At 39.6% G+C, this 26,787-nt stretch overlaps 3 protein-coding genes across 3 annotated transcripts; 2 read left to right on the forward strand and 1 right to left on the reverse strand.

The window, feature by feature from the left end:
- The first annotated feature begins 7,778 nt into the window (after nucleotides 1-7,778).
- On the forward strand, nucleotides 7,779-8,198 carry LOC134286014 (collagen alpha-2(VIII) chain-like). Its single transcript, XM_062847574.1, has one exon. The coding sequence runs from the start codon at nucleotides 7,779-7,781 to the stop codon at nucleotides 8,196-8,198; it is 420 nt and encodes a 139-aa protein (XP_062703558.1).
- Nucleotides 8,199-10,569: 2,371 nt separating this feature from the next.
- LOC109621365 (chymotrypsin-like protease CTRL-1) lies at nucleotides 10,570-12,478 on the forward strand. Its single transcript, XM_029876758.2, has 2 exons — nucleotides 10,570-11,823; nucleotides 12,192-12,478. Exons 1-2 carry the CDS (start codon nucleotides 10,986-10,988, stop codon nucleotides 12,476-12,478), a joined length of 1,125 nt encoding a protein of 374 aa, XP_029732618.2. The 5' UTR covers nucleotides 10,570-10,985.
- A 12,538-nt stretch (nucleotides 12,479-25,016) lies between these two features.
- LOC109621360 (chymotrypsinogen B) lies at nucleotides 25,017-26,406 on the reverse strand. The gene has a single exon (XM_062854799.1). The coding sequence runs from the start codon at nucleotides 26,344-26,346 to the stop codon at nucleotides 25,483-25,485; it is 864 nt and encodes a 287-aa protein (XP_062710783.1). The 5' UTR covers nucleotides 26,347-26,406; the 3' UTR covers nucleotides 25,017-25,482.
- Nucleotides 26,407-26,787: the final 381 nt, after the last annotated feature.

Genomic DNA, 26,787 nt, shown 5'->3' on the forward strand with positions numbered 1-26,787 from the left:
TAGGGAGAAAACCAAATCGTTGTCAGAGGAAGCAGTGATCGATCGCTGCAGGTCTAGATAGATAACAGCATGAAAAAGCACTGTTAAATATTTCAAATTGAATCATCAAATGAATTTTACCAGGCACAGCCCATCACGGTTTCATTCTTTCAATGAACCATTCCAAAAGGAAACGGACAGATCGTGATTAGGTAGATTGAATATCGTATTTGAGAAATTAGTGATGTTAAAGAATAACAGAATAACAGAATAACAGCATAATAGAATAACAGAATAACAGAATAACAGAATAACAGAATAACAGAATAACAGAATAACAGAATAACAGAATAACAGAATAACAGAATAACAGAATAACAGAATAACAGAATAACAGAATAACAGAATAACAGAATAACAGAATAACAGAATAACAGAATAACAGAATAACAGAATAACAGAATAACAGAATAACAGAATAACAGAATAACAGAATAACAGAATAACAGAATAACAGAATAACAGAATAACAGAATAACAGAATAACAGAATAACAGAATAACAGAATAACAGAATAACAGAATAACAGAATAACAGAATAACAGAATAACAGAATAACAGAATAACAGAATAACAGAATAACAGAATAACAGAATAACAGAATAACAGAATAACAGAATAACAGAATAACAGAATAACAGAATAACAGAATAACAGAATAACAGAATAACAGAATAACAGAATAACAGAATAACAGAATAACAGAATAACAGAATAACAGAATAACAGAATAACAGAATAACAGAATAACAGAATAACAGAATAACAGAATAACAGAATAACAGAATAACAGAATAACAGAATAACAGAATAACAGAATAACAGAATAACAGAATAACAGAATAACAGAATAACAGAATAACAGAATAACAGAATAACAGAATAACAGAATAACAGAATAACAGAATAACAGAATAACAGAATAACAGAATAACAGAATAACAGAATAACAGAATAACAGAATAACAGAATAACAGAATAACAGAATAACAGAATAACAGAATAACAGAATAACAGAATAACAGAATAACAGAATAACAGAATAACAGAATAACAGAATAACAGAATAACAGAATAACAGAATAACAGAATAACAGAATAACAGAATAACAGAATAACAGAATAACAGAATAACAGAATAACAGAATAACAGAATAACAGAATAACAGAATAACAGAATAACAGAATAACAGAATAACAGAATAACAGAATAACAGAATAACAGAATAACAGAATAACAGAATAACAGAATAACAGAATAACAGAATAACAGAATAACAGAATAACAGAATAACAGAATAACAGAATAACAGAATAACAGAATAACAGAATAACAGAATAACAGAATAACAGAATAACAGAATAACAGAATAACAGAATAACAGAATAACAGAATAACAGAATAACAGAATAACAGAATAACAGAATAACAGAATAACAGAATAACAGAATAACAGAATAACAGAATAACAGAATAACAGAATAACAGAATAACAGAATAACAGAATAACAGAATAACAGAATAACAGAATAACAGAATAACAGAATAACAGAATAACAGAATAACAGAATAACAGAATAACAGAATAACAGAATAACAGAATAACAGAATAACAGAATAACAGAATAACAGAATAACAGAATAACAGAATAACAGAATAACAGAATAACAGAATAACAGAATAACAGAATAACAGAATAACAGAATAACAGAATAACAGAATAACAGAATAACAGAATAACAGAATAACAGAATAACAGAATAACAGAATAACAGAATAACAGAATAACAGAATAACAGAATAACAGAATAACAGAATAACAGAATAACAGAATAACAGAATAACAGAATAACAGAATAACAGAATAACAGAATAACAGAATAACAGAATTACAGAATTACAGAATTACAGAATTACAGAATAACAGAATTACAGAATTACAGAATTACAGAATAACAGAATAACAGAATAACAGAATAACAGAATGACAGAATGACAGAATGACAGAATGACAGAATAACAGAATAACAGAATAACAGAATAACAGAATAACAGAATAACAGAATAACAGAACAACAGAATAACAGAATAACAGAATGACAGAATAACAGGCTACGGTGGACGGGTCACGTCATTAGGATGTCGGATAGAAAACCGACTACAATGATTCTCGAGAGTCATCCGTCATACTTAGTGAATCTATACTCTACCCAAGGCCAATATCTAACCGGGTGAGGTCAGAGTGGTTTCAAATCACCGTTGAGATGTCGCTTTCGCTGCGGTTGCGGTGGTACAAAAGCAAACCCCATTTCTTCGACACCACAAACTCCAGAAAATGAGGAACTTTGTTTTGCGATTGGATGGGTATTGTTGGTTGGTTTCACCAACCAAACCAACAACCAATATCAGCCAGAGCGGATGGTGAATTTGTTTCGCACGCTCGCCGGTCGCCGTCGTCGCATTCATCCGGGGGTGCATTAATCAATTCGTTTCCAATTTCATCGCCACATTAATTGTGCGCATCTAGCACTTTGGTGCTAGTTTCGATTTTTACGCGAACGAGGTTTGCTTTTCTGTTAACACTTTGCGGATTTGAATATTGACTCAAAGCTTAGGCTTGCTTGCTTGGCACTTTGTTGTTTGTTGACCATTTCTTTTTGGTATATTTTGGGGTCACATTTGTGCACAAAACAGTGCGAAAACCTGATTTCTAATGATATACTGTTTCTTATTATTTATCTTTGTGACTTAACATTGACATCTACTTTTATGGACAGACTAGAATCCCAAAATATCCGCCACAATGGCTGACTTTGGCACCTACTCACGATTTCGAGGGCATAAATCTCTTCGTAATCAAAACCAGCGCACCTAATCTTCTTATTTTAAGCTTATTATAAGTGAGCAAGAACAGAATAATAAAATCACTGTTGTGTGAAGCTTGCTTCTTGCGATTTGTGCGTTTGAAGTTCTGATGCACTGTTAAAACGGGATTTCATGACGTTTGTCCTTATGCACGTTTTAAAAATCGATGAGGAATCAAAATTCGTGAAAAAATAGTTAGAAGTACCGATTTTTCGAAACCTTCAAGCAGAATACCCTCTTCGAATGAGTGTAATCAGTTTTATACCTTTTAATTCCGCCCTGTTATGCTTATCCTTCGACAGATGCGTGTATTTCAACAACCACTTGTAATCTTCCTCAGTGTCAGTCATCAGGAAGTCAAGTCTAGTATGAGAAACTGAAGACGACCTTACAGTTGAAGTTGAAATACGTATCTGCCAAAGGATGCAAATACTTAGTGGAATTAAAAGGAACAGTGCTTAACTCGATATTACTTAATAAAAAAATCGAAGGGTAAGGTTCTTGAAAATCGGAAATTGTGCGATCTAACTCAGATCCGCAATGGAAGTTACTCGCAGTGTATTTTGTTTTCAAAAAGTCCTTCAAATATCCTTAAACATCTTCTACGACATCATTTCAATCCAACAAACCGTTTTCGAGTTACAATTTTTTGTTGAAGAAATTTAGGTTTTTTTATACGTCTTTTTTACATGTTTGGTAAAGAATATTGCTAAACAGAATAACATGAAGGACATTTTGCAGATATTTTATAGAAACATTTTATTTGAATTGGTGAAGGTCGCGTCTGCGTGCGTATAGCTGGAAATGCTCTTATCAATCTTAATAGTGAACGAAAATATAACTGAGACTTGCGGCCTAGTTTAAATATTATATGAACAAAAAAAATCGGTACAATTGTTTTCTCTGGCAATGCAAAATTGTACTCCTTCGTTACAATACAGGGGCAAGAAAATCAATCTTTACACGAAATGTTTGTTTTTAAATTCCTAGACCGAATGTAATTGGACCAGCTTAACAAGTAGCTTATCAGTTACACGTGAACCTTGTTGGTAAGACCGTGCTAGAAACGAGCAACTGTCGTTTATTTTTAAACTGCAAATATCACAAGAAGAAAAATCCACTGCATTGTTGGTGGTGGCTTTACCGTCAGTACAGGCGATTCTCCAATAATGCGCAGTCATTGACTCTAAGCCCACCGGCAATTTTCGATCAGTTTTGGATGTTTTGTGACGGGGTGTTCTGGAACACCCTAAGAGCCTAGTCCAGAGACTACGTAGAATCTAAGGACCGAGATGGTTGGTCTGACCAAGTCTACACTCTAAATAAATTTCAAAAATTTTGTATAAACAAGAGTCTTGATGGGGTAGAGGAGATCGGAGAAGGCCAAAAATGGTTCTTCGTAGTTTATGGACAGCGCCTATTTGAAGTAGCGGATACCTTATCCCTAATTACATCAACGAACCTAACCTCGAAACGATTGATAATTCTCTGGTAATTTTGACAAGTGCAACTCGAGCATGAAAAGGACGACAACAAAGCCCGTAAAGTAGTAGATATTTTTGTCTTCTTCGTGTATGTGTGTGATCTGTCAAAATGACCTGAGAATTGTCAATCATTTTGAGGTTAGGTTTGGTAGTGTTATAAATAATTGAAAGTACGGCTCCCATTTTCATCCTGCAGTGATTAGCGAATCTTTTTGCATTTCCATGAAAACGCATTTAGGTACCCGACTGGTAGTTTTGCTTTCAAGGAACAATGTAGCACAAAGCGTTAGTTCATGCTGTATAATCGCTGACGTGGTACGCTAGGTGACAAGCTAGATGAGTCGATCAAGTGGAGGAAAAAAATAATTTGAAGTGTATTTGTCTATTTACAGAAAAAGGTCACTCACTTGTGGAAAACTTGAACCGTCCAGCAACCAGCAGGATGCCAGACGGCTGTGGATGAGGGAGTGATATCCATAAAACGATTAGCTCTTCCTGGTTTCCACTCCGACTAAAACTTTATTTCCCTTGTTCCTACAAATAACTTAAAAACTACCTCTGAATGAAGAACGATTGTCTACCCTTAATTTTCCGTAAACCGCACGGTTGGCCACCTCCGTCAGCACCCCGCTAATGCTGAGTACAAAAAGCGTGATTTTTTTAACGTGTTGTAGAAAATGCAACAGCGCGATCGCTCGAAGTTTAAAGGATAACGATTGTTCTTCCTCATTATTGGATTTCTTTGCTTCCTTACTAAGAATGTAAAAAACTATCTATACACAGAAAAAAAATGTAATTTAAATTCAGCTAGACATCATGCACATAAAGGGAATGCTAGAGTCAGTGCACTTTTACATGAGATATAATGTAAAACTACATTACCGTAGTGTAAATTTCCACCGAACATCGCGTAAACCATCATGGACTCCAATCGGTTACATGACTATTAGCGGAAATTTACACGATTGTAACGTAATTTTACATGATATCTCATGTAAATATACACTAACTCTAGCATTCTCTTTATGTGCATGATTTCTCGCTGAATTTTACATGAACATTGTTTTCTGTGTAGATAAAGAAACATGGAAATACCCTACACGGGTAGATGGCATGTGGTGACGCCCAACCTAGTACCGCAGACAATCAGACATATTGCTTAGAGGAAATGTGTTTCAAAAACATCGTTCGGCAACTCACTAGCACCCTCTATAATGCTCAATCCGAAGCATTCATTTGCAGGTGTTGTTTGCTTCGGCTCGATGTAGGTGACGACTCCTCCGTGGCGTCATCCATACATAAAACATGAATGAAGGTTCATGATTGAGTCATTTTATGTAAACATTGATCGGCATCGCGTTCATTTCTTTCCGTATTTGAGAGGGGATGTAGGCACAGCAGCGCCACCATGGCACATGCGAGCACAGTCTGAAACACATTTTATTTTCAAAATGACCGTTAAATCGTGCGATGATGGAAAAATGTTGTATCGAGTTCATCAATGGGGACCAGCAAATCCATGACGTTAGCCCAAAATTCAAGATGGCAGCTTAAAACTCAAGATGGCAGCTCATAATACAAAATACAATATGGCTTTATCAAGGATTTTTAGGCTCTAAAACCCTACAATATGGGTGTATTTAGTATAGAGAAGATGTCTATAGTCCGAATGTATCGACAATTATATCCAACATGGCGGCCAAAAATCGAAAATGGTGGCCCCAACTTTCAAGATGGTGGCTGTTTAGAGAATTTGGGACTGTAAAACCATGAAATACAGGTATATTTGGTGTGGGATATGTCTAAATATGGCAACCAGAGCATCCAAAATGGTGGCCCGAATTCCAAGATGGCGGCTAAAAGCCTCAACATTCAAGATGGCTGCAGTTCATCAAGTTTCAGGCTCTTCAACCATATAGCCGAGGCGGTAAACGCACGGGTATTCAGCATGACCATGCTGATGGTGACGGGTTCGATTCCCGGTCGGTCCAGGATCTTTTCGTAAAGGAAATTTCCTTGACTTCCTTGGGTATAGAATATCTTCACGCCTGCCACACGATATACGCATGCAAAATGGTCATTGGCAGAGGAAGCTCTCAGTTAATAACTATGGAAGTGCTCATAGAACACTAAGCTGAGAAGCAGGCTTTGTCCCAATGAGGACGTTACGCCAAGAAGAGAGAGAGAACCATGCAAGATGGGTATGTTCGATGTGGGGAAGATATCCGGAGTCCAAGTGTGGTGATCACAATATTCAAGATGGCGGCCCAATAGTTCTTAAGACTCTAGAGCTATCCACAATTGAAGGCGGCAGCTGTTCTAAGAAGTTCTAGGCTATAAAACCATACAATTTTCAAGATGGCGGCTGTTGAAGGAGTTTTTAACTCTAAAATCATGAAACATGAGTTTAGCTGTTATGGAGAAGGTTTCCCGGAGATCACAAATGGCAACCTTCTTCTTCTTCTCATTTTTGTATTTATACGTTCCTGCTGGAATTTGGCCTGCTTTTTCTCAATTTCTTGCTCTTTGAGCACTTCCACAGTTATTAATTGAAGGGCTCCATGATTTTGTAAACTGTGTTTCAAGCAAAATGGTATACTATACCTAGAGAAGTTTGGGTTCGTTTAAATATAACGTAGCGCTAAGAAGGAGAAAGGGGATTTATCACTGTTTTACGCTCCATACTAAATTACAAAATTTTCGATATAAAAGTTTTGACGTGGGGAAAGTAGGCGGTTAAATATTGTAAAATTTTGCCTGATGTTATATTTGAATGTGATGATTTTGTGGCTATATCGGTCTTTTTCTACACATAGTCTAAGGGAGTAGAGATCAAAGTGGATAATGAAATCATAGATATGATACCTAGTATTCGCTAGGTAGCGAACAAGTGTGAAAATTTTATAGAAGGTGAAATTAGGCAAATAGGCCATGTATTGAACGAATACATCGAATGCGTGAAACTTCTGCCGTACGACCTGTGCTTTTGAACAGATCGGCTTGGTTGGTAATATAGTTAATACCACCTTACCAAGACTGGAAAAAGTTTCAGGCACCCGACTGCCTATGCATTGTTATGCTTTCATCACAAATTCTATCGATCGGTAGCTTTTTCGGAATTCACACTCCGTTCATAGGGGTCTGCCTATATCGCGGCGTGTTCTTCCTATTAGCTTTTTCGATCTTATTGGACACTTTTCTTTTTAAGCCAAACTTTTTATATCATATTCTGATTTATCGACCGTATTCTAAAACCATCCTATGTGAGAATATGTTGTATGGGGGAAGATATCCGGACTCCGGAACTCATAAATTGCGAACAGAACGGCCAATATGGTGGCCTCAAATCCATGTGTGGGTTTGGGAGTTAAACCCACCTCCATTACCGATGTTCGATACACTAGGCGCCCCATTCCCACTCAACCTCAAGGCCTACCCCAACGAACCTCGAACCAGAACCCCCGGTGGGCCCCCTGGGCCCCTCGGGCTTCCCTGGGACCCAAGTGACAAGTCGTACCACAAAACGATCCTCCAAACCACCACGAACCACCGGCGGGCAGAGCCCCACCACCACGGAACCACCAAACCACAAAACCATCAATACCCCGGACCCCCCGGCCTCGCCGGGATCACATCGACCCTCAAGGTCAATCAACCCGGTCGTGGGCACCTCGGTCCTCTCGGATTCCCCGGGACCCGAGTGGTAAGCCCCACCCCAAGCGACCCCCACCAACACGCCCACAACCACGACCAGCCTGGTCGGAAGAGCCCGCACCTCGGACCCCCGTTTCCGGAACCCGAGCGGTAAGCCGAACCCCCCTCCAAACAAGCGAAGGAACAGACCCCCTGCGACCAACCCGACCAACAAGACGAGGCACGAAATAAACCGCAGGCCCCTGGACCCCGGCCCCGAAAAAAAAAAAAAAAAAATGAAATGTAAAAATTTACAGCTATTGAAAAAATATTGTAGCGTATATTGTATTTTTCCGGGTGAGCCCTTCTGGCTCACCTCTTGTTTAGGATAGAGACGAACCAGCCAAGGGCTGAAAGTCTCTTTAATAAAGACAAATCAATCAATCAATCAACACTAGGCGTCCCTCCGCCTTTTGCCGAAATTAGGAAAAACCCCTCCCTCCCCAGCTAACACAAAGTCTTATATATGATGTTGAATAGAATGCTAAAGTGGAGGCCATATGTGTACATTTTTCCATTCAACTGCGTGTAAAGTGTGCGTATATCGCCTCCACTTTTGCATCCTATACAACATCATATGCGAACGTGTATTGACTGGATCGGCGCCATTATATATTTGTAGGAAAAGTTGTCGATCTATCAATTTTGAGCAAGTTTGCTGAAGACAGCTTTTATGTAACTTTAAAATTCACCGGTGCTGAATTAGCTTAGGGTAGTAAGAGAGTTTTCTAGCTGAAACTTTTTCAGTATCAATTTCCCATCATATAGTCCTCCAAGAAAAACATATAGACGATTTGCAAATGCATCGTTCGTGCGACGGTCGAGATTTTATCGTTAATTCAATTATTACCCGTTGCAAGAAAATAGAGAGCGAAAAAGGTGCAAAATCGCTAATAGACCTCCGCTGGTATGTTCAATCGTTATGGTGTCTTCTACAATAAGTGCGCGAATCGGCCAAGAAATACTGCGCCGAAAACACCAAAATGATTTTTCTTACAGGCGGAGATGTATGGGCGCTTGCGCGTACAAATTTTCGCGCAACGCATAATAAATGTGTCGATTTCAAAATAACGCAGAAATCTAAAATAGTTCGTTTTCAGTGCACAATACGATAGAGAAGTAAGCCGTTCTCAATTACCGCTCTTAAGCTATCAGTACACGCTTTGTCAAGTGTGCAAACTTTTCCGCACACATCAACCAACAGCAAAGGGGCCGTTCATAAACCAGAGATGCATTTTGAACGCTCATGTGCCGTTAGCGTGCCTTGAGTGTTCCCTGATTGCTCTTAAGTGCGTGTTCACACTTTTGAACAAAATTTAGGTAACTAGATGGCTCACGCAAAGGTGTTCAAAAGTGACAGTTCAGATCTAGAGCCAGTGATTTGTCAACCGAATGTAGGTGTTCGACGCGACTGCGTCATTAATTCAACTTATCACCAATGACGATTTATTGGTTATTTTTCAACTAGCCGGCCACCAATTTTTCTGATGGGTAATAATTTATTAAGCTTAATACTATTAAGTGTCTTTAAGTTGGATGTTGGGTGCATGATGACCAAGATAAAAACTATCATTACACTGCGCAGAAACGGACCGGCGCTCCCCACGCCGTACCATGGCTCATATAGACCGGACTAGCATGCAACACTTCTGACTCAACATTTTATAATTGGGATAAAGTTGATGTCCAGGAAGTGGCCGGGGCTCGACCTGATGCAATGAGCCCTAGAGGTGTTCAGAAGTTTACGGAAAGCGGGTGAAAGCCTTATATAGTTAAGAGCGAACCTAACTGTATCTATTCATGAACGGATCAGCTATCAGATTCGTAGATTTTGCAGATATTTATTTCATATCCAACGATGAACGCGAAAACCTTATGAAAATCTTCGATTGACCTCGACCGACAGCCACGTCTTAACGATAATAACCGAATGAAAGTGAAGTCGGCAAATCGTTGCTTAGATACACAGTGCACTGCGTTCAAACACCCACTAGTGTTTGAACTTGAACACGGCTCACGTGAGCACTGCCTTTGAACAGAACATGAACAGAACACGTTCAAATGCATCTCTGTCATAAACCACGTAGACTTTTTGTGGGAAGGGGGGGTCTGATAAAAGTCTACTCTCTCTCTCTCTTTTTGGCGTAACGTCCTCACTGGGGCAAAGCCTGCTTCTCAGCTTAGTGTTCTATGAGCACTTCCACAGTTTTTAACTGAGAGCTTCCTCTGCCAATGACCATTTTGCATGTGTATATCGTGTGGCAGGCACGAAGATACTCTATGCCCAAGGAAGTCAAGGAAATTTCCTTTACGAAAAGATCCTGGACCAACCGGGAATCGAACCCGTCACCCTCAGCATGGTCATGCTGAATACCCGTGCGTTTACCGCCTCAGCTATATGGGCCCTTAAAGTCTACGCTTCATACAAATTTCAAAACTTCTGTATGGATTTAGGTCTTCGAGAGGGGGAGGGGGTCAGACATAGCCAAATTTTTGTCTATGTGGTTCATGAACAACCCAAAAGCATACGCTTGACATTTTCGATGTTTTGTCAATGGTGACGCCACTATTGGCCTACTGGATTATGCGTGCGGAAAAACTTGCACAATTGGCAAAGCGTGTACTGATACCTTAACGTTACTCTTATCACAGACAAATGGATGCTTCACACAATGGAAACCAATATCATGAAAACATGTCCGCCATGAAATACTCCTACCATCCTCGATGCCTAATATTCTTTCTGAAATGGTCTAACCAAAGAGTATCATGTCCGTTTACCAGTGTCTATATCAGCTGCACATCTTGATACTGTCTCGAACAAGTACAAAATGATCACTACTGATTATATTATAATCAGTTGAAATTTACCGGGGGATAAGAGTGCATCTGATAGTGAACCATGCTTCCAAAGCTGTGCCCATTTATTTTAATAGTTCTTCTGAGTTTGAAGAGCTCTTACCAACAGAGCTGTGGAGTTAAGAAAATGGTAAATTATTTAATAATGGATGGAACCGACACCAAAAAAGGCGAATGGCCTTGGCATGCTGCCATAATCCAGAGGGAAGAAAATCAAAATCTATTAATCTGCGGTGGAACCCTCATAAGCCGTAAATTTGTTCTCACTGCGGCACACTGCATTATAAATCCAGAAACCGACTATGAACTGTCTCCAAGACAACTCTTTATTCTACTAGGTGTCTACAGTTTGGATGATAGATCTACGCAGCAGCGTCAAGAAATCTCCAAAATTATTACGCACAGTGAATTTGAGAAAGATGAAGTAAAAAGCGACATTGCACTCTTGGAGTTACAAGGCTCAGCGCAACTCAACAATTATGTGCAACCGGCTTGCCTGGGCAAATTGAAGAGTCTCATTGGAAAGTCAGGAACAGCCGTCGGTTTGGGATTGAAGAGAGATAAATCGCTTGCAAGAATTTTACAGAGTGCTGTAATGCCAGTTGTTAGTATCGTCAACTGTATCGAGAGTCATCGAGGTTATGGACAAACCGTGGACCGTAGCTCTCTATGCGTTGGCTACGAGACTGGTACAACCGTGTGTAATGGCGACAGTGGTGGTGGCCTGTTCTTCGACAACGGTGGGGCCTGGTACTTGGGAGGTATTGTTTCGTATGGAATGCAATCAGATGATGATCCGACTCGCTGTCGTGAAAATGGTTATGCTATATTCATTGATGTTCAATTATATCTGGATTGGATTTCTAAGAAAGCTAACATAAGTAAGTATTGTTGAACATTACACCAAAAATTACAAAATGTTTGAACCTATTTCTTTTCGGTATAAATTCAAAACAGGTAGTAAAAATATTAGGTAAATCTTTTGAATCAAATGCTTTTGTTACATTATTGAAATATTCGCAAGGACTAAAGATTTTCTTGACATTTCAATATAATGACGAACATATTCAACAGATTATGAACTAAAAAATATTTACTAAGTCTAGTATAAAGTATATAGTACAAGACCATGTATAATAAACAAAATGAGATGAAAAAAACTTCCACAGTAAATGGTCAAAACTTGCAATGAAACAGTATCATCGATATTCCGGTTGTAATGTTTTTCCCTTTTCCTGCGCTTCCTCAGGGTTGTCCGCTACCCAGCCTATTAAAGGTTCAACGGGGTCTGACTGCGGTGCAGGATGTCGGGAGTTCCGATGCCATGTGGATCCGCGCCTCTGTGTCAGCAACGTGGCCCACGCAACAGCCGTACACCATCCTCACCCGGATTGTACAAAATTCTACACCTGTAAGGAGCGAACGAATATCATCTGCCAGTTCGACTGCCCCGCGGGACTGCACTTCAACCGGAACAAGAACGTTTGCGACTGGCCGTGGTCGGCGGGGTGTGATGTTTCTGGAGGCAGGAAGTAGACGAACAATGCGGAAGTGTGTGCCGCAGACTTATTTTAAGCTGGGTGGAGTATGAGTTAGAAGGAAAAGTGATGAACACATTTGGTGTTTATAAAGTTTATCAAAATAAAAAAAATACAGACAACTCACTCACAACTTTTTTCGCGGAAAAAGAAAAACACATAATCTCGGCATGATGTGTAGACTAACTTTTATACAGAAAGTTAGGAATCACCTTTCTTTTCTTATTTTTCAAAAGAAAAAACTAAGAGGACTTCTATCAGGTAAACTCGAAAAAAAAAAGAAATTTCCCAAGGAATTTCTGGTCCTGCTCCTTTCCGCGAAAGCACTCAGTTAATAACTGTGAAACCGCTCGCAGAACACAATTCTTTAAAACAAGTTTTGTCCTAGTTGAGACAAAAATCGAAGCTTACAAGGTTTAGTTCCAACGGATATTCTAGAGGCATTTTTTCCAGGAAATCCTGGAGGAACTTCTGGATAAATTCTTGGCGTAATCCCTTTAGAAATTCCTGTAAGAATTTCCGAAAGTATACCTAGAGGAATTCCTGTAGAAATCGCTAGAGGAATTCTTGGAGGACTTCCTGGAGGAATTTCTGCAAGATTTGGAGAAAGAATTGGAGGATTCCCTAGAGGTATCCTGGGAGACATTCCTGGACGAATGCCTGAAGCAATCCCTGGATATATTCCTAGATAAATTCCTGGAAAAATCTGAAGAGGAATTCTGGGAGGCACCTCCAGTAGAATTTCCGGAGCAATTCCAAGATGAATTCCTATAGAAACCTCTGGAGGAATTCCTGAATGAATCAGTGGAGCAATTCACAAAGAAATTCCTGGAGGAACTACTGCAGGAATACTTGAAGGAATTCCAGGAGAAATTCTGAGGGGACTCCCTAGTTGAGTTACTGTAACAAACCCTGGAAGAAATCCTGGAGTATTCCCTAGAGGAAATCTGGAAGGGATCCCTGGAGAATTCCCAGAGAAAATTCTGGAGGAATTCCTGGAGGAATTCTTGCAGGAATTTCTAGGGAATCTCTGGAAAAATACTAATAGAAACCCTGGAGAAATTTCTGAAGAAATTCCTAAACAAATTCCTAGATGAATTCCCAGAGAAATTTCTGGAGGACTTCCAGGAAGAGTTCTTGAACGCATTCCTAGAGGAATCACTGGAAGAATCTTAAAAGACACGGACAACGTCTTCAGCTTTCGGCTGTACAGACTGTTTTAAACTTAACATTAGACAACGGACAACGGAGCATGCACCAGTGGAAACGGAGAAGAAACTATTCTCACGAAAAGTTTCAACGCCCCACACTGGGGCAGGATTGAAAATACACGGAAAAAACCTCTAGCTCGTCGAGATGTCGAGATACGTACTTGGTGTCTTCAGAGAAAATATTTCTATGAACAAGGTCGATATTCTGAACGGTAGCATATTTTTCTTACGTTATTCGCATAAAAGTCCTATAAGTCATTTTGGTCATCTTTCATTTTAGCGGTATGGTGTCTTCGGCAAAGTTGTTCGGCTATTTATGCTTAAAAAGTTTGCCGAAGACGTCAAATTTCCAAAGCCTACTGTTCTTGAGATATTAGTCGTTTTATAAAATACCTACCTAAAATCGAGTTTTTTCATTAAATTACGTTTGTAAACAAATTTAATGTCCGTTTTCGAGTTATAATAATGAAAAATACTAAAATATAACATATGTAAAATAAATTAGTTGGAAAAAACAAAATATGCATTGATTTATCATAGAAAGTTCCTGAAAATCACGCAAAATGTATATAGGACGTTCTTGCAGTCGGGCAAGTTCGGGCAAGTTTTTTCATCGGCGATCACCTAAAAAATACATAAGCTTCCATGTAGTTTTTTTTCACCGACATGATATTTGATGATTTTTTTAAATTGCGTTCAAAGTTTACTGTTTTGTGTGAATCAGTACAACATTTTTGCACATATTTTACCATGTTGTATGTTGCCAAGTGAACCATGAGAAGTATAAATGCAATCTAGTTACAGGTTTAGCCATATTTAAGCTCCAAACAAATTGTAAAACACAAAAATGTCCGAAATGCCAATAAAAGTGAGTTTTTAGATCATTGAACACACAAAAAATATTTCTATTAAATAAAATTATATAAGATAATAATAAAACCAAGGCTAAATGGCGTGTTTAGGACATTTTTGTGTTTTACAATTTGTTTGGAGCTTAAATGTGACTAAACCTGTAACTAGATTGCATTTACACTTCTCATGGTTCACTTGGCAACATATAACATGGTAAAATATGTGCAAAAATGTTGTACTAATTCACACAAAACAGTAAACTTTGAACGCTATTTAAAAAACCATCAAATATCATGTCGGTGAAAAAAATTTACATGAAAGCTTATGTATTTTTTAGGTGATCGCCGATGAAAAAACTTGCCCGAACTTGCCCGACTGCAAGAACGTCCTATATACATTTTGCGTGATTTTCAGGAACTTTCTATGATAAATCAATGCATATTTTGTTTTTTCCAACTAATTTATTTTACATATGTTATATTTTAGTATTTTTCATTATTATAACTCGAAAACGGACATTAAATTTGTTTACAAACGTAATTTAATGAAAAAACTCGATTTTAGGTAGGTATTTTATAAAACGACTAATATCTCAAGAACAGTAGGCTTTGGAAATTTGACGTCTTCGGCAAACTTTTTAAGCATAAATAGCCGAACAACTTTTCCGAAGACACCATACCGCTAAAATGAAAGATGGCCAAAATGACTTATAGGACTTTTATGCGAATAACGTAAGAAAAATATGCTACCATTCAGAATATCGACCATGTTCATAGGAATATTTTCTCTGAAGACACCAAGTACGTATCTCGACATCTCGACGAGCTAGAGGTTTTTTCCGTGTATTTTCAATCCTGCCCCAGTGTGCGCCCGAAGCGGGAATCGAACCCTCACCCCATAGCATGGTGCGATTATAAGCTTGGTGACCCTAACCGCACGACTACGAGGCTCCACCAAGGAATCTCCGGAGAAATTTTTGAAGAAATTACTAGAGAAATTCCTAGAGGAATTCCCAGAGGAATTCCTGAAGAAATCTCTGGAGGAGAAATTTCTAGATAAATTTCCTGTAAGAACTTCCGAAGAATTGCCTGGAAAAATCCCCTGAATAAACTTCTAAAAGACTTTCTGAAGGATTTCCTAGAAACCCTCCTGGAAGAATTCCTGAAGAAATATCTAAGGTAATTCGTGGAGGAATTATTGGTGGAATTCCTGGAGGAGTCCCTGGAGAAATGCCTGGATGAAATCCCGGAGAAAGTCCTGGAGGAATACCTGGAATAACTCCTGGATATATTCCGGGAGGAATTCCTGAGGGAATCCCTGGAGGATTTCCTGTAGGATTCCTGAAGAAATCTTTGAAGGAATTCCTAGAGGAATCTCAGAAGGATTTCATGTAGGAATCTCTGAAGGAATTCTTGAAATAATTCCTAGATGAACTCCGGAAGGAATTCCTGCGCAAATTTCTGAAGAAATCCGAAGAGGATTTCCTGAAGAATTTTCCGTAGTAATTTCTGAGGGAATTCCTGGAGGAATTGCTGAATCAATTCATGAAGAAATTTTTGAAGCAATTGCTGGGATAATTCCTGATGGAATTCTTAAAGGTATTGCTGGAGGAGTCTCTGAATGAAATCCTGGAGAAATCTCTGGAAGAATTCCTGAAAGAATGCCTGTAGTATCTCCTTGCGGAATCCAAAGAAATTTCTTGAGAAATCTCTAGAGGAACTCCTGAAGGAATCCCTGCATAAACTTCATTAGAAACCACTGAAGGAATCCCTAGAGAAGTCCCTGGAGAAATTCATGGACGTTTGCTTTGAAGAACCACTGGAGCACTTTCAGGAGGAATCACTGAAAAAATTCTTGGAGGAATCTTTAGAGGAATACCAGTAGGAATCTCTGGAGGAATTCCTAGAGCAATCTCTAGAGGTATTCCTAGAGTAATTCCTAGAGGAATTCTAGGACGAATCCCTGTAGGAACTTCAAGATTAATCCATGCAGGAATTCCCAGAAGAATCCCGGAAGAATTCCTGGATGAATTTCTGGAGAAATCCCTTGAGGAATTCTTGGAGGAATTCTTGGAGGAATTCCCAAAAGGAATACCTGAAGAAATCCAAGGACCAATTTCTAGAGTTTCTGAAGAAATTCCAGGGAGAAGTACTGAATAAATCGCTGAAATTACTGAGAGAATCCTGAAGGAATCCTGGAAAGAGTACACGTAGAGGGACTCTTGGAAGAATCCCTGTACCAGTTCCTGTAGGAATCCTTGGAGAAACCTGAAATAGAGGAATCACAAATTCTGGGAAAAGGATTGTTTTAGCTAAGAAATGAGCGTGTCAAAATTGGAAGTCCGTATCTCAGGGCTAAGTGGTCCCTCGAGGGGGCTGAATTTATCAAGAATTGTATGGGACCTGTACGGATCATGATCGTTTTCCAACAACAAACTTATTACATTTCCAATTTTTGCAAAATAAACGTGTTGAAAACAAAAATCCTAGCTCGGCCAATAAACACAAGTCGAATAGTTTGGGTGAGCTAGCACTCATAGAAAGCAGAGGATGACACAAGACACCTGGAGGAAGATAGAGGAGCAAAGGAACGCCAAAGCCACTATAGAGTGAGCGAAAACACGAAGAGCCAAAGCCGTAGCCCGTCAGCGCTTTTCAGCTCTTGCGAAGGAAGTGAAACGCTGCCCATCGCCCACCTCTAAGACCAAGCCCACTCATGGGCTCAATCAAGCGTTTTAACGTTAAGTAGAGCCCCGAACAAAGAAGTGAACCGCACCGGTCGCTGCTAAGTAGGGCTCGAAAGCGAAAAGTTTACGTACGGTTCGTAGCAGGGCTTAGAATATAGAGACACGCAAAGTACGGTTTCTATCCGTAGGCTCGTGCGCTCTCTCGCGTTTAGCTCTCTGGGTAGCGTAAAGAGGAGACGAAAGAACATGAGTATGGATTTGTTGCCAGGTATATAGCCCGATCTTTTTCAAATTTAGACCACTGATACATAACTAGTTGATGAACTTGCAGTGAAAATTTTAGTATATTTGATGCCCTTTTCGAAAAGTTACAGCGAGTTGAACATTTTTTGAAAAGTGAAAATTTTGCCTGTCCCAGTTATTTTGAGTATCCCCTGTACTTAATAAGGGAACCAATACCTTGCAAGAAGTGTGGCATAACTATCGTCATTTTCATGATCGAATGTCAAACGTGTCCCAGATAACACAAAGTCTTATATGATGTTGAATAGGATGCTAAAGTGGAGGCCATATGCGTACCTGCTTCCATTTTACCGCGTGTAAAGTGTGCGTATATCGCCTCCACTTTTGCATCCTATCCAACATCATATACGATCATGTGTTGACTGGGGTGTCTCTCTTACAAGAAACATGTTATTTAAAATTAAAATTATTTGACGCTTACATCATTCTCAATGATAGAACAACCACAGACAAACAGACGTAACACCTTGAACGATTTTCATGGAAATCCATCGCCCAGTTCACCCTACCATCACCTGGTGGAAAAGTTGCACGAATCACTGTGTTGTGCAATATCGTCAACAGAAGGCGCTAGTGTTAAACGTCAAACGCATATAAAACAATGCGCGCGCCTCTGGTTGTGAAACCCACAACTATGAATATTTAAAATGATCGTTAAATGCGCAAGTGTTACGTCTGTTTGTCTGTGGAACAATATTCTGATCGTAATAAAAACATGGTACCAATAAGTTCCTCTTCCTGTACCATACAGTCAAAATACAACGATACCGATCTGAAGTATTACACATCACATAGAAATAGAAGAAACAAATTTTCAATCTAATAAACTGCATCACCAGTCTTGCCGAAAGGTTATCAGTAACGAGAACCTTTCCGGAAAATCCAGGTTTCGTCTGTTTACTCGTTACAGCGGGTGCACTTATCACATGGTGTTGTAACACAAGCTGTATGATGTGGAATTCCCGCAATGATGTTCTCTCAGTACAAACATCGTGCACGTTATCAACAACTGGCAGTGATATTTTCTTTTTTTTTATCTGTATTAACGAGACTTTTAGCCCTGGGGTAGTTAATCGCGGACCCACGCTTTACTTCCCTTCCGAGTTTCCGAGTTTGTCGGGAGTGGGATTCGATCACAGGTCCTCGGCGTGATAGTCAAGTGTTCTAACCATCACACCAGGTCCGCTCCACAGTGATATTTTCTTTTGCAATTTGCAGTTATCAACTGAGAGCTTCCCCTGCAAATACCCATTATGCGTGTATAAATATCTTATGGCAGGTACAAAGATACTCCATGCCCAGGGAGGTCAAGGGAATTTCCTTTACAAAAAGTTTCTGGACCGATCGGGAATCGAACCCGTCACCCTCAGCTGGATATGCTAAATACACACTGTGAGGGCGTGGTGTGGCTCCTACATATATGGGTCCTAAGTCAATCAGCTCTATATGCTGTTCAAAACATGTTTGGGAGAGCATCCAATCACATCAACAATAAACCTGCCGTAATAAGGTAGGTAAAGCTGTTTTGGGTTCATTTTGGGGACATTGCGGAATTGAAGGAAACAAACAAGCCGATATGCTGGCAAGCCTTGGGTCGTCTCATCAATTCATATGTCCTTAAATTTTGAAGCATATCTGGATGATCTCTCAGAATGAATTCTCAAACATGAAAACAGGAAAAAATAAAATCCATTTCGGAAAACACCACAATTGCGAGCAGACTAAACGTTTAACCCTCCTTGTCAGCGTGCTATTCCCAACGTGATGTAATAGGAAGGTAAATAAATCCAAAAGTTACAATCATTCTCAAAAACCTAGAGCTTTCTTAAAAAAATCTCGGTTCTTAAATCAAAGGCCGCGATAGAACGAGCAAGAACCAGCGCGGCGGACTTTAGCTTGCAGTTTTATCTAAAAGCTTATCAAACAAGCTACATATCGATCCTACACATACCAAAGTCACGAGAGAGCTAAAAAGGTGACTTTCAACAAGTATGTTGGAAATTTCTCGTTTGCTCTCCAAATTTTGGTACTTGATCATTTCTTTTTTCCATGGAAATTGTCTTAGAATTCATCCACAAATTCTTTCATAGTTTTTTATTCAGAAATTTCTCCAGAAATTTCTCAAAATATTCCTTCAGAAAATCCATTTCTTTCTTTATAAATTATTTCATTGAATTCTTCAGAAATTTTCCACGGAATTCGTCAGAATTATAGGGGTTCTTTCGGAACATCTGTCGCGAACTCCTTTAGAAATTACTCCAAAAACTTTTGTAGTAATTACTTTAAAATGCTTCTTGGAATTAATTTGGAAATTTCACTGAGAACTCCACCAGAAATATTTTCTTAAGTTTCCCTTAGAAATTACTCTGGAAATTCCATAAGAAATCCTTCTACAGAAACTACTGCAAGCATTTCATTCAGAAATTTTCTATGCACTCCTTCCGAAATTAATCCAGCAGTTTCTTTTTTAAGAAAATATTGTTTTCAGCCTTTCAGAAGTTTGTTCAGAATTTTAAGAATTTTAAGAATCTTCTCAAAATTTGTAAAATAATTCCTTACGAAACACCTTCACAGACTTTTTCAAAAAATTTTCACGAATTCGCTCAGAAAATTCTCCATTAAATATTCAATGGATTTTTTTCAAATATTTTTCCGTCAGACATTCCTTTACGATTTTTTCAGGAATTGCTCCAAGGACTCTTTGAAAAAAGTCTTCCCTGGATAGCTTTAAAAAATTTTCCAGTGTTTTCCAGAAAATCCACAAATGATCCCTATTTTATATCTCCAATGATTTCTTTGGAAATTCTTTTAAGATTCATGAAGAAATTTATCCTAGGATTTCATTAGAAAGCATACCATTAATTTCATAGGAATCACCTTTAGTTTTATTTTTTTTTAGAAAATCTTCAATAGTTTCTAACAGGTATTTTTTGGGATTCTTTCGGAAGTTTATTTCAAGAATAGTTCGAAAACTTTCTTTAGGGATTTCTTTACATTTTTTCCAAGGATTCTTTTGAAAAATCTTCAATTATTGCTTCAGAACTTCCCCCATTTTTTTTTTTGCAAAAATTGCTACAGAGTTTTATTCTGTTAGTTCTAAGCCGACATTACATTCCTCCAGAAAATTTCACTCAGGATTTGTGTCAGAAAATCCTACAGGCATTTCTTCAGAAATTAAGTCACTAATTCTTTAGTGAAATCTTTCACGGATTGGTTCAGGGTTTCCATGGGGGATTCATTCAGAAGATCGTCCAAGGATTCTTTCAGATTTTTTTCTGGGTTGAACTTTTAGGAACTCGTTAAGCTTTCTTTCTGAAATTGTTCCATGGATGCCTGTGGAAAATCGTCCAGGGATTAGTAGCAGAAAGTCTTCTACGGATTCATTCGAAAATGTTTCCAACGATTCTTTCAGGAAATTTTCTCCATGCTTAAAAAAAACCATCATGGGTTTGTTTAGAAGGGAAAGGAGGAGTTCCCTCAGAAATTCCTCTAGATATTCACCCGGAAATTAATCCAAGGTTTCTCTAAACTTTCTACCAATTTTCTCAAAAACTCTTCCATGGATTCTTTCAGTAATTTTTATTGGGACTCTCCTTCCATAGAATTATAAGAAATTTCAGCATCGAATCTTCAAGAAAATCAGCATTGTTTAAACAATTTCTGCTGAAAAATTCTTTAAAAATTCCTCCAAAATTTTTTTTATGGTATTGTTAATGAAAGTCCCCGAACGATTCATTAGGATTTGTTTTTTCAAATTTTTCTTTATAAAATCAAGAGTTTCGGTCAACAATTCTTCTAAAGATATCTTTATATATATTTTCATAAATTATTTCAGAGATCCTCTAGATTTTTTCCAAGAACTCCAAGGACTCACTGGATCAATCCATTCCCCGCCATCTGAGCAAACTACAGTAGATTTACTTAGCATAATGCGGAACCACACGATAATGGCGACTTGCTCCGCCAAACCTCATCTCTTCAGACATTTCCCCAGGGTTTCATTTAGAAACTACTACAGGAGCTCTTTCCAAAATTCCTTAAGCGGTTTTTCAGGAATTCTTTTAAAGGTCTCTTTAGAGACATTCATTCAGGTATTTCAGGTATTACAGAGGTTTGTCCAGGTTTTTTTCTCAGAAATCTCTCCAAAAATTTCTTGAGAAATACGTTCATGAACTCCTTCAGGAATTCCGTCATAAAATCTTTCATGAACATCTGTTAAAAGATATCTCTAGTACTTCTTCAGAACATTTCTCAATAGATTCTTCTTCAGAAAAGTCTTCAAAATTAAGTAAAAAATCAACAAAAATCAGTAAAAATCAAAAGATTTTAAGAACAAACTACATAGTTCACGAGCTAGGTTATCCACGAAATATTAAGAAAAACTATACGGAAAGAATTTCCAAAACTCCTAAAAAAATATGATTCTGTAGGATTCTGGGTATCATCCGAGATTCCGCAAAGCCGGAACGCTATTAAAAATAAACTAGTAATTCGAAGAACATACTCAATTTCTTAAACGAAGCTGAGCGTTCAAGAGAAACTGTTAATTTCTAAAGAAATCTGGGGACTCTGGGAACAAGCTGGCTAGTTCTCGGGAATTCCTTAAAGAGCACCTTCCTGGAGGAGTTTGTTCCCCAGAAGTTCACGAGAATTCTTCCAAGAGTTCCCCGGCATTTCCTCCAGGATTCACCCGGGAATTCCTTTAGAAGTTCCCTGGGAATTCCTACAAGAGCTCCCCGGAAATTCCTGCAGGAGTTCCCAAGAATTACCTACCGAAGTTTCCCGGGAAACTTGGAGGAACAGGATTACGCTGGGATATCCAAAAATCTTCCAGTAGTTTCTTCATATCCTTGGAAGATTCTTCAGGAAATTGTCGGAAATTACCTCAAAAGTTACTCCGAAATTTCTTGAGCAGCTTCTATGGATTTCCTCTAAGAGTTTCCAGACATTTCCTCCAGGAGGTTCTTCGAAACTTCTCCAGGAATTCCTCCAGGACTTTCCCGGCAATTCATCGATAGGCTTCCAGGGAATACCTGCTGGATTTCCACGGAAATTCTTCGGAAAAGTCTTCGATAATACCTCCAGGAAATGCTTGGAAATTCTTCTAGGAGTTTCTCGATAGTTTTTTGTGAATTCTTCCAGGAGCTCCCCGTAGCTCACTTCAGGAGTTCCCCTGGAATTCTTGAAGCAGTTTTTCGAGTTTTCGAGTGTTATCTGGGAATTCCTCCCGGAGATTTTCGAGGATCCCTGCAGGAGTTTTTCGGAATTCCTCCACGATTTCCACAATACTTCTTCCAGCAGTTTCTCGCTGATTCTCCAGGAGTTCTTCCAGCAGTTTCTCGAGCCATACTCCAAGAGTTCCTTCTGAGGTATTACTTCAGAAGTTTTTTGAAGATTTTTCCAAGAGTTTCCTAGAAATTCCTCCAGTATTTCAAATAGTTTTCATGGAGTTCCTCCTAGGATTTCTCCAGGAATTCCTCCAGCAATTTCTCGGAGAATCCTTCAGAAATTCTTCCGGAGACTCATCCAGGAATTCCTCCGCGAATTTCTCCAGGCATTCTTTCGGAGATTATTGGAGGAAATTCTGAAGAAATCGCCAAAGACATTCTTGGTGGAATCCCCAGAGAAATTCCTGGGTGAATCCCTGGAGGACTTCTTGAAAAAATCAGCGGAGATTATTCGGGGGAAATCCCCAAAGGAATTCTCAGAGGAATCGCTTGGGGAATGCTGGGGATAATCCGGGAGGAATCCCCGGAAGAATTCCAGAAGGAATCCCCGGAAGAATTCCTCGAGGAATCCCCGGAGGAATTCCTGGAGAAATCTCCGGAGAAATTTCTGGAGGAACCTCCGGAGAAATTCCTGGAGGAATCTCCGGAGGAATTCCTGGAGGAATCTCCGGAGAAATTCCTGGAGGAATCTCCGGAGAAATTCCTGCAGGAATCTCCGGAGAAATTCCTGGAGAAATCTCCGGAGAAATTCCTGGGGAAATCTCCGGAGAAATTCCTGGAGAAATCTCCGGAGAAATTCCTGGAGAAATCTCCGGAGAAATTCCTGGAGAAATCTCCGGAGGAATTCCTGAAGAAAGTGCTTGAGGAATCTCTTAAGGAATATCTGGGGGAACTCCTAGAGGATTCTCTGGATGAATTTCTGGAACAATCTCTGGTAGAATTCCTAAAGCAATCCCTAGAGAAATTCATGGTGGCATCCTCAGAGGAATTCCTGGAGGAATCTCCGGAGCAATTCATGGAGGAATCTCCGGTGCAGTTCCTGAATCAATCCGTACAGAGATTCCCGGAGGAATTCCTGGATAAATCACCGGAGAAATTCTAAGAGGAATTCCTGGGGGAGTCCCTGGAGGACTTCATGGAAAAATCAGTGGAAATAACCCGGTAGGAATCTTCGAAGGAGTTCCTGGAGAAATCCTCAGAAGAATTCCTGCAGCAATCCCCATAGGAATTTCTGGAGGAATCTTTGGAGGAATTCCTGGAGGAATCCTCGAAGGAATTCCAGGAGGAATCCACGAAAAGAATGCTGGTGGAATATCCGTAGTAATTCCTGGAGGAATCCCTGAAGGAATTTTTGGAAGAATCCCCGGAGGAGATTTTTGGAGGAATCTCCGGAGATAATCTTCGAAAGAACTCCTGGAAGAATTTCTGGCTGAATCCCCGTAGGAATTCTTAGAGGATGTCCTGGAGCAATCCCCTGGAGAAATCTCCGGAGGAATTCCTTTAGGAATCTTCGGTAGAGTTGGTGAATAAATCCCTAGAGAGATAGGAATTCTTGGTTGAATCTTCGGAGCAATTCTTTTAGGAATTCCTGGAATAATTCCTGGAGGAATCCCAGGAGGACTTCATGAAAAAATTCAGCGGAGGCAAATCCCCGACGGAATACTCAGAGGAATTGTTGGGGGAATGCCTGAAAGAATGAGGAGAGATAATCCGGGAGGAACCCCCGGAAGAATTCCTGGAGGAATCTCTAAAAGAATTACTGAATGCACCTCTGGTGAAATTTCTGCAGGAATCTCTGAAGAACTGAAGAAATATCTGCAGGAACTCCTGGAGGGTTCTCTGGAGGAGTTCCTGGAAGAATCTCTGGTTGAATTCCTTAAGCAACCCCTCGAAAAATTCATGGTGGCATCCTCAGAGGAATTCTTGGAGGAATCCCCGGATGAATTCCCGGGGGAATCCTCCGAAGGATTTTTTTGGAGGAATCTCTGGAGAAATTCCCATAGGAATCCTCGAAGGACTTACTGGAGGAATTCACGAAAGAATTCCTGGAGGGATATCCGAAGTAATTCCAGGAGGAATTTTTCGGAGGAATCTTCGGTAGAATTCCTGAATCAATCCCTAGATAGAATCCCGGAGGCATTTCTGGCTATATCCCCGTTGCAATTCCTGTAGGAATTCCCGGTTGAATCCCTAAAGGACTTCATGGAAAAATCAGCGGAGACAATCCAGGGGAATTGATCGTCATCATTATTAAGCTAATTTTATTATGTTAGTTTGCCACTACAACTTCTTCTCGTTTTATTTTATGTCAAATAATTACGAATATATCTTACACGGGTATTTGCATTATACTCTATTTCCCACTGCTCGAAGGATCGCATCCCGCCGACCACGGCCAGTCGCAAACGTTTTTGTTCCGGTTGAAGTGCAACCCGGCGGGGCAGTCGAATTCGCAGATGACATTCGATCGCTCCTTGCAGGTGTAGAACTTTTTACAATCTCGATGGGCGAGGTGAACGGCCGTTACGTGCGCGACATTGGCATTGCATCGTTGGCCATCGACATGGCAGTTGTAATTCCGACAGGCAGGGCCACAATCGGCACTGCCCGGCGGTGGTGGTAGAGTGGGCTGAACGGGCGAAACGGGCGAAACGGGTTGAGGGGGCTGCACAGCTTTTGGGTCTAAAATAGGTGGAAAAATGTTTAGCAATGTGGGGGGATGTCATAGAACTACATCGCTCTTACTCAACTTAGTCTTCTCCAATACCCAAGGTAGATGTGCGGCAATGTTAGTGAAGGCAGCATAGGTATTCGATTGCTGTTGGTTCGTTGCACCTTGATGTTGCACTCCGGGCGAAACAACGCCTCCCAAGTGCCAGGCACCGCTTAGTTCAAAGAATACGCCACCACCTCTGTCTCCAGCACACACACTGTTGCCGTGGCTGCAACCGACGCAAAGGACTTTGCTATCCAAAGGTTGCCGAGCAGCAGTGTTAGGGTTATTTCCGACGCAACTAGTAGAGCTCACAACCGGAATGCTAGCACTTTGCACCGTCGTCATAAACTCATTGTTCTCCGTCATGGCCCATCCGATGGCTGTTCCGTGGAGTCCATTAAGGTTATGAGCCAAGCCCAAGCATGCTGGATGTACATAACTGTTAAGCTCTGCAGGCGTATACAACTCAAGCACAGCAATATCATTTACGGCATCACCGGTTTTATGAATCCTAAGAATGTCGCGCTGCTGTTGTGTGCTCAAGTCGTTCAAATCGTAGATTCCAAGTCGTACAGCGATGTTTCCTGGCGGAAGCTCGTATCTTCTTTGCTTATTAATCAAGCAGTTCGCCGCAGTAATTACGAAATGAGGGCTGATGAGTGTTCCTCCGCAGATGTATTCCACGGACGGGCCATTTTTGTAGTATAAGGCGACATGCCAAGGCCAAGCTTCCGATTTGGCGACGTTTCCGCCGATATTTGCGTTGCTCCAGGCACTATTCTTCACTCCACATTGTTGTTTGTTTTGTTGAAAAGTGCTCCTGGCACTTAGAAAAACTAATGTGATAACACAAATTGATTTGCGAAACATTCTTTCCGCCTAGTTTGATCATACAACTGGACTGTGCACTTTGTCAGGATGCACTCTTTCCGCGTGCTAAATTTCAACTGATCTGCACTGATTTAGTGATAATAATATATATTCCAAGAGCCTGCGCTGTAGCTTAGTCCCAACAAGCCGAACTAGACGAAGACAAACCGACAAAACATTCCAATACCGAAGCTTATCTTCACTAACTAGGTAATAATTTAATTAGGGTGATTCACCAATTGCTGAACGATTAGTACTGAAATGTTTGTTTTCGCTTGTTTTTTGCCTTTCTCGTACAACTAAGTTGTACCGAAAGGCTATCATTTCACTCCAAAAATCATTATTTGATAGAAAGCTCAGATTATCACGTTTCGCATATCAATCGACACAGTTCGACGAACTGTGCAAATGTCTTTTTTTTTTCTTAACCATAGGGGGAAA

The sequence above is a fragment of the Aedes albopictus genome, chromosome 2 (genome assembly GCF_035046485.1).
Source record: "Aedes albopictus strain Foshan chromosome 2, AalbF5, whole genome shotgun sequence".
In the NCBI taxonomy this organism is placed as follows: Eukaryota; Metazoa; Arthropoda; class Insecta; order Diptera; family Culicidae; genus Aedes; species Aedes albopictus.

Excerpts from the sequence above, each read along its gene's own strand:
- LOC134286014 (XM_062847574.1), top strand. The coding sequence starts at position 7,779 with ATGTTCGATACACTAGGCGCCCCATTCCCACTCAACCTCAAGGCCTAC.
- LOC109621365 (XM_029876758.2), top strand. The coding sequence starts at position 10,986 with ATGCTTCCAAAGCTGTGCCCATTTATTTTAATAGTTCTTCTGAGTTTG. Across the intron at positions 11,824-12,191 it reads TTCTAAGAAAGCTAACATAA|GGTTGTCCGCTACCCAGCCT; the intron begins GTAAGTATTGTT and ends GCGCTTCCTCAG.
- LOC109621360 (XM_062854799.1), bottom strand. The coding sequence starts at position 26,346 with ATGTTTCGCAAATCAATTTGTGTTATCACATTAGTTTTTCTAAGTGCC.